The following is an 8709-nucleotide window of genomic DNA, read 5'->3' as shown; positions in this document are numbered from 1 at the left end:
TTATCTTTCAGCGTCTTTTGGATTTTAGCCATCCTAACTGCGGTGAGATGGTATCTCAGTGAATTTTTAAAAATTACAATTTAAATGAGATTTTCAATTGATGTGTTTTATAATTTATAGAATTCATTCATTCGAATGCATCCAAACATTATAGTTTAAGCTTTTCAGCAACCAGCAAGCTTTTCAGTACCAGACACAGGCACCCGTGAGTCCTTCGACCCACCCTTTACCTCAAGAGACTTTCTGCCCACATCAGCCTATAGGAAACTCCTCCTTCAGTGAATTTACAAAGCACTAATCTTCATTCGTTCATTCGACCAATATTTACTGAATACTACTATGCACCAGATATTAATTCAACATGCAATCATATAATTCCATGTGTTTTCCGTTTCATATGCACATCCAGTCCAACATATGCAATGCTGCATATCTGAATGGCAGCTGCTCACTTGGGTCACAGGTCTCTAATTCTTTGTATTTCTTGTGGGGCGGAACACGGTGCCTCATCCCACATCACCAGGTGTCTGCAGCAATCACGACTCCTCTATTGTGACACAGCTGCGGGTTTATTTAGTAGACCGTAAGCTCTTTGACAATAGAAACCACATCTTAGTCAATCCAATGTCACTGGTTCACAGGGCTTGGCCACATATAGGAACTCGATAATTACTTTTTGAATGAATGAACGTATATTCATAAGCATTTTCTGAGTAAACAAGAAGTGAATTCCAGTAATGTACTTATCCTTTGTCTCTATCTCTTTCAACTCCATAGAAACCCATTTTTATGGTAAAGAGGATAGTCATCAAATCAGATCACTTCAATTTTCCTTGAATCCTAACTCCTTTGGAAAGTTCTTAGATAAGACAAATTTTCAAATAGATCCAACATTTTACTCCTTTACACCAGGAGTCAGTCGATGAAGTTATTTTTCTGGAATCATCATCATAATTCACTGAATCAGATTTATCTTCCAAAAATGCAGTGCTCCTTTAACATTTGCTCGAAAGTTCTATATCTGACTAATACGGTGCTTCCTGCAGTGCTATTTCCTCTGTCATGTTCGGCATGATTCACTTAGATTGGTGGAAAATATGGCAATTTTTAAAAATTTATTATTTTATTTTCAGGGGGTAAGATGATGGCTGGTTGGTACAGGGTCTGAACCCTTGACCTCGCAAATGGTTTTTTTAAAAGAGCAACTTCACATGTTTACGTTAATATGACTCAGTTATGTCTATGTGACCACGATGATACATTTGGCTGCTGAACTGTGCTATATGTGATAGAATTTTATTCTCTGGGCTGAAATATTGGTGAAAGGATACACTGTGGTTAGGATGGGATAAGGTTTACTTCAGATAAATTAGTGTCAAAGGTAAAGGACTGAATTGACTAACAAAAGTTTCAATTTATGGCCTTCAACCTCAGTGAACTACTTAGACCCATGTTATCAAAGTCTGAATTTTACATCGAAATTAATCTGGTATCTCTGTGTTCTACCACAGAGAAGTATACAGCCGAAGGGTGTGGAAAGGACAGCAGACTGAAGTGAAGAATGTGCATCCTGTTTAAAGTTTGCTCCGTGAATACACAGGGGCGATATTTAAATTAAGTGCTGTTTAGCACACACGCCTGTGGGCCTATGTCTACTCCACAATGAGCTCAGAGGACCAGCAGGTGCAGGAGGACGTGGACCTCAGCCTCCGTCAGACACTAGTAGTTGCAGGCGGGGACTGCTATGGTTGCGGGCTCGGGGAACAGGGGGGAAGCCAGGGAAGCTTAGGTGGTCAAGGGAGGCCTCCTGGAGGGACTGATTTTAAGCAGAGACCTGGTGTTCATCTGGTGACACTGGAGAAACAGCATCCCAAGTAAAGGAAACGGCAGGAGAGGAGAGGGAGAGACTGTGGTGTGTTTGAAAACCCCCGAGAATGCCCAGAATTTACCGTGGCGAGTCTATTTCAAACCAGGGGTGGAAGCCTTGTGGTGTTGGCATTAGAGCATGGCACGTTAGACTTTACAGGACCCACCGTAGCCAGAGACACGTGGCTCTTCTGGGTAAGGGTGACTCAAAACCAGCCTGCGAGCCCCATTTGGAGCGTGCACCCTCTGCCCGCCTGCACTGGGGGCGGCATGGGCAGGAGGAGCCGGGCTGGACGTGAGTGAGATGACCAGAGTTCCAGTCACTCGCTGGCCACAAAACCACTGGGACCCAAGTCACACCCTTGGACATCTCTAGGCTTCAGTTTCTGCCTAGATGAAACAGTGGGACAGGGTTCTACAGACTCCATGCCAGGCACAGCTCATACGCCTCATCTCCTCGCCAGTTCCCGTCGATTAGCACTGTCTGCCGCAGGCCCAGTTCTGGGACTCTGCTCTCGGTTAGTGATGTCTGCCAGGGACCCTGGTGTCCCGGGGGTGCGTGTGCTACACACACACTGCACACCTGCTGGCCCTGCCCTGCCCTCTCTGCACTCCCAGTGACAGCATCCTCTGCTGCCGGAGGAAAGAAGATGTGAGCGGAGCTTTCACACGAGAAGTCGTGCAACCGTGTGTGTTTTGTTGCTAGTGGAAGAAATAAAGTGTGAAATCCCAAAGAGGCAGAGGGTCAGGGAGAGGAGGCGAAGAAACCTAGGACACGGCTGGTACCAGATGGGTGGCTCTGCTTACATCACGTCACACCACCATAGGTTACATTTCATGTATCGGGACTTTCCTTCCAACACACAAGTTTTAAAATGGAATCAGTTTTTCATTACATGCCTAGTTTGTCAAGCATGTGACCCCTGGTGAGACTTCAGGCTGCTAACGAACAGCAAACACAGGCAAGTGATAAGGTCGTTCAGCCTCTGCTTGAGCCCGGGCGAGCGCACGTGTCCCGACCCCTCCCCAGGGACCGCAGAGCCAGGCCTCAACCCTCCGGGGGAGTCAGACCCACACACCCACTGTACGTGTTCCTGAATCTCATACTAAGAAGGCCATGCAAGCTTAAAATAGCTGAATGATTCTAATTTAAACTGGGCTCTATTAGATTTACGGGAGAAAAGAACCACACTTAAAAACAAAATCCTGAGTTGTTCACTGCTCACCCGTATCCTTCAGTGTTGAATTCCAGTCTGAATCTGTCCCGTTTTCCTTTCCTTCAATTTGACAGGTTCTTTCCTCACCTCAAGGCTTTTAAATATTTGGTTATAAATAAAGGTACAGGTACAGGTATAGGTTAGGGTCTAGGTTGAGGTACAGACGTGGGCGTAGGTACAGGTGAAGGTACAGATATAGGTGTTGTGATGGGTGCAGGTGAAGACTAGGCCTAGTTCTAGGTACTGTTTAGATGATACAGATGTACAGTTCCCCAAGTTAAAGCTTCTTACCTCAAATCTCCACCAAATACCTACCAATGATATAAAAATAATAACCCCAAAATACTCCACTCACTTCTTCAAAACTTAGTCTTTCTAAAGGTTTAAAAAAGAAAGGAAATGTGACCTTAATGCTGCAGAAGTTCTGTAGAAACCAGCCTTTTTCATCAGGCCCCTCTGTGTATCCACAGGCAGGCAAACTGTTGGGGTAGGGACCTTTCTCTAAAGGGGAACCACAAAATACGTGAAGCGTGATAAATGGAGTCCACCTTCTTTTAGATTTTGTAATACAGACCCTCACTTACATTTAAGTAGCATGCAAATTGTACGGAACATTAAAAACTGTATCGCACAGCTTGATCCTGAGGCTAGCCCTCATTTGTAGGTGTGAAGAGGCCGTCTCCGTGGGAAGAGAAGATGAGCTACAAGCCCTGTGCCGGGGCAAGCCCAGGAGGCCACATCCTTCCATGTAACAAGCCACCATCTTCCACCCGTGGCTGTTTCTAACTAAGTCAGCTCCTTGAACAAACCTGGAGATGTTTCTTGAAGAAACACTCTCTGTGTTTTGGACAGCATCTCCAGTGACTTTTGCACCTTCTTTTAAAGATATTCCCCTTTTCCTTTTACCACACAAACCTACTGAAGTTTCTTTTTTTTTTTTTTTTTGTCTTTTGTCTTTTTTTTTCCGTGTCCAGCAACGGATCGCAACCCTCAGTGTCGCCCCCGTACCGGACCGGGGACCAGCAACGGGATCGCAACCCTCGGTGTTGCTCCCGCGCCTCACTCAGCCAGTGAGCGGGAACCGGTCTGTATGTGGGATCCGAACCCTCGGGCGGGAGCGCTGCCGCGCTTCCCAAGCAGCGCACTTATCCAGTGCGCCACCGGGCCGGCCCCCTACTGAAGTTTCTGACGATAAACCTGGCTGAGTCCAGAACGTTCTTTGAAGCCAGCAAACCTCAGTGCCCCTCACATAGCTTTGTGCCTGGACATGACACAGCTGGGTAACTCACTTCACCACTGGGAAGTCACAGAGGGCTACATGTCTGTGGAGAATGAGCAGCATTAGACAGCTGGTCACCATCTGTGCCCGATGACTCAGATGTGTCTGAAAATCGGGGTAACTCGGTCCTTCTCCCGTCTATTCCAGCACAGAGCACGACATTGCAGAGCAAGGGGAGACCTTGCAGAGAAATCCTTAAGAGATTTCTTGTCTAGAAGAAATCTGTTTCTGTCTAAAACTCTGAAACTGTCATGAGTCCCAGGCTATTACACGATGGTGGCCAGAGACAACCTCAGAACTGCTAAATCAGTCAGGTATACACAGGCGTCCACCTAGGTGAGCAAAGCCACAGGTTAGAGGGAGTTCAAGGGCTCAGTGGTCCTGCAGCTGACTGTCCTGTCTCTGCTCCATCCTGCTGTTTTGTGAAGGATGGTAGGGTGGCCAACTGATGTATTTCTTAGTCCCTGGTCATTTATAAGCACATAAGCTGAAACAGTATAATCTGCACGTCTGAGTGATATGAATTAATTTTTCCACAATACCAATAACCTATTAATATTTTTACAAAACATACTTCCAACTCATCCCACTTCAACTTTCTTGTTCCAGTGGACTAGAAAATCTGGGGATTTTCTACGGTACATGCTACCTTTTTTTTTTCTTATTGTGGCAAAGTATACATCAGGTGCCCTCTGCACGGGCACACTCCAGCACCAAGGACGGCCACGCTGCTCCGGCTCAACAGGTGCCCACCGTGCCTTCTGGAGCGAGGCGTCTGTCACTAACCTCTCAGTTCGCGCTGCCCATGCTCTCTGTTTCTGAGGACGGGGTGTGACATCCACAGCCAGGGGTGGTGCTTGCGCAGCTGAGGGAGCAGGTAGTGAGCCACCGTGCCCACGGTGCCCGCCAGGGCAAACAGCACGGCGCTGAGCACGGGCTGCGGGACAAGCGAGACCCGTTACTCCAGTGCAGGCAGGGGCCCCGGCCAACACCTGCCACCAGTGTCCCTGCCCCGTCTTCTCCAAGAGGACACACAGCCCCACCAAACCGTGCATTCCCCACACCAGGAGCCTGATCGAACGGGAGAGTCCTGCCCCTGGAACGCGCCGTTTCAGCTTCCCCTTAAGGAGAGGTGGGGAAGAGCACATTTAGCTGATGATGGGCTTTTCCTCCTTGAAAGTGGAGCTCATCCATGCACAGTACTTCTGCACAGACACAACAACTGTCTGTACGAGCCGTGAGCCAGGACAGCCACCTGGGCCTCCCCACTTGACAGTCACATGGCAGTGATCTTTTAGGTTCCGTGACCTCTGTCGCACTCTTGTGCCTAACACCACTCTTCTCCGCTCATGAGTGTGCCGTTGGCCATCCCATCACCACTGACTGTCCTTACAGGGGACCCATAAGATGTGCCCTCGCTCTTGCCAACCCCACAGCTCCCCAGATGCAGAAAACAATGGAACCAGATTTATGGTGGGGACAGACCCCACCCTGACTATAGCTCTTTGTGGCATGTGGACATGTCCCTTGTACCTCCCAAATGGCCTTTTGTTTTTTCCCTCTGGCTCAGCTACCTTGTCATGCCCTGTGGCTCCACAGCAGCTCTGTCACCAAGGGAGGAAGGAGGTGGGAAGGGTACAGGTTGAGCGGATACGTACTCGAAGTGACAGGAAGACCGTGCTGGCACTGACTGCAAAAGACAGGACAGCAACCACCGAGCAGACGAGGAGATCTGATTTTAAGACGTCCTTCTGGAAAGAGAAAAGCAACTTTGAAGCATGCTCTGTTGCTCTCGACAGTTGTGAAACCAGGTAAATCAGACAACAGGACGTGGATCCTGGACTGGACACACTGTCCTGCCGGCCCATCACGTGCCTGACGTATCCCCACGGGCAACTGCTGGATGGGCCGTTCCCCAGCTCCTGGTTGGGGAGTGTCAGGAAGACTGAGGCAGGGGGGGGAGGGAAAGGAAACGCACCCAGTGAGGCTCTTTTCCACAGACACAGGTGGAATACAGATGCCCACAGAGCTCCCCCAGAAGACCTTGACTTATTAAGGTCTGATGTAGGAGGGCAAAGTGCCGGTCATCTCCATGTGGCCTTACGGTGGCTTGGATTCTAACATGCCAATAGCCCGGGTACACCGAACAGAAGCCTCTCCCACACTCCTTACTGCCTTGGACCTGACCAGATTTTACATTTTAATTCACCAGTCAGACAGAGTAAAGCTACATCCAAATTATTTAATGATATGTGCTGCATGTACACGTATCACATGCAGATAGTGAAAAGTCCAGGAACTTGCTAATAACTGTTCACTACACAAAACCACGGTGTGAGCAGGGGCTTGGGAAAAAAGCAAAATCAGACCCAAGAATGCTCTTAATGCAAATGTGGGGAACGGCCTGTGAGTCACGTGGGGCACAATGTCGCTGATGGGTAGGTCTGAGAGGAACACGGGGACCATCAGTTTTTTTCTTTCTACAGAGGCGGATGCAGTACACAACCACCGCTCATTTTAAGGTGTCGCACTGTTACCTGAAAATCCTGAAACCATCAATACAGTTATATCTCTCTTTCCCATACTGAGTAGGAATTATGCCTCTTAAATAATTGTTTTGAACATGATCTGCCAGAAAATCATACAGAAGATATAATTCTGTTTCCTTCCACCTACACCCCACCCCCAATTTTTTTCTTTTCTTGTTTTTTACATTCAAATGTGGAGTTTCTTGCAAGTCATGCCACTGGCTTGCTGACAGTATTAACATCTAAAGTGAGACAGGAAATCAGTCCCATTGTTGAAACACTGGACATGGCTTGGTTAGAGAAATTAAAAACACGGTGAGCAGAGACACTCTCCACACGGACTTACCAATCGCCTGCTAAAGTTGTTCTGAATGTTCTCCCAAAAGTTTACAAGTCACATCCAAGTACTAGATAGGGAGGAACCAAACAGTGACAAAGTCGGGATCCTAGAGTTAGTCTTAGGGGAAGTCACTGGTCTTAACCTATAAAATTGTGTCATCGGAGGTTTTCAGCAAACATTTATTAGTAGTAGAGGCCACAATTCAGTTGTTGCCTTTCATTCCAAACACTTACAAAGACCAGGCCCTCCCAGAGGAACATTCTGGCAGCGCTGTCTTTAGGCTACAGAGATACGTTCATTTTCTTCCATATTTTTCACGGATGTGGTTTTATGTCATTTAAAAATTACTGAGTTTAGGGCCGGCCCGGTGGCGCACTGGATAGTGCGCCGCTTGGGAAGCGCGGCGGCGCTCCCGTCCGAGGGTTCGGATCCCACGTATAGACCGGTTCCCGCTCACTGGCTGAGCGAGGTGCGGGAGCAACACCGAGGGTTGCGATCCCGTTGCCGGTCCCCGGTCCGGTATGGGGGCAACACTGAGGGTTGCGATCCGTTGCCAGACACGGAAAAAAGACAAAAAGACAAAAAAAAAAAAAAAAAAATTACTGAGTTTATCCAAAAGGAGGAAAAACATTTTCAGAAATATTCTAATTTAAAATTGTCAACTTTAATGGACCAGTTATCTCTGTCTAAAGTAAAAATAGTGGGTCACCAGTGTGGCTGCCAGGGTGGGGCGGGGGTGGGGAGATTGGCATTTCTAGGTTTCTTAAAGCAGGACGAAAATGACCTCAAATTATTATTAATTTTTTTCACAGTTGGATGATAGATAGAAATTCCACTGTGATTTCTGTCCGTGTCATGAGTGTCTCCTATTAAACCATTACACAGCCTTTCTCTATTTACTAAAATGTTTTTTCCACCCATTTCTTTTTTGCGTAATAGTTATTAAGCAGTTTTATTGAGATGTAATTGACATACAAAAACACCCCTCCACATATGTTTAAAGTGTACAACTTGGAGAGTTCTGACATTATCCCCATGAAATCGTCACCATAATTAAGATAATTAGCATATCCATCATTGCTCAGTTTCCTCTCCTGCCTAATCGATCCCTCCTTAAACTCTCTCCTCATGGAACCGCTGATCTGCTCCATCACCATAGCTCTTCATTTTCTACAGTGTTATATACACGGAATCATAGGATATGTACTCTTTTTTTTGGTCTGGCTTCTTTCGCTCAGTGTGATTACTCTGAGATCCATCCATGTTGTTGTCTGTATCAATAGTTCATTCTTTTTCCTCGCTGAGTAGTATTCCTTTGTATGGACATACCAGCGTGTGTTTATCTGTTCACCTGTGCATAGACATGTGAGTTTGCTCTCAGCTCTTGGTTATTACAGATCAAGCTGCTACACATAGTCACGGACATGTCTCTGGACATGTGCTTTCTTTTCTCTTATGTAAGTACCTAGGAGTAGAATG

General features: G+C 46.9%; 1 protein-coding gene across 1 annotated transcript in view; it reads right to left on the bottom strand.

Moving 5' to 3' along the window:
• Positions 1-5148: 5148 nt before the first annotated feature.
• LOC103603099 (pecanex-like protein 2) overlaps positions 5149-8709 on the bottom strand; it is a gene marked incomplete at its 3' end in the record, with an annotated part of 149955 nt that continues 146394 nt past the window's right edge. The window contains exons 20-21 of the mRNA XM_008587574.1: positions 6021-6113; positions 5149-5299 (exon numbers count right to left, since the gene is read on the bottom strand). Of these exons, the coding sequence (XP_008585796.1) occupies positions 5149-5299; positions 6021-6113 (244 nt within the window). The remainder of the gene's footprint in view (positions 5300-6020; positions 6114-8709) is intronic.

The sequence above is a fragment of the Galeopterus variegatus genome, unplaced genomic scaffold (assembly GCF_000696425.1).
Source record: "Galeopterus variegatus unplaced genomic scaffold, G_variegatus-3.0.2 Scaffold4442, whole genome shotgun sequence".
Classification (NCBI taxonomy): Eukaryota; Metazoa; Chordata; class Mammalia; order Dermoptera; family Cynocephalidae; genus Galeopterus; species Galeopterus variegatus.
The sequence above is the reverse complement of the archived record's forward strand: the minus strand, read 5'-3'. Positions and strand labels throughout refer to the sequence as shown.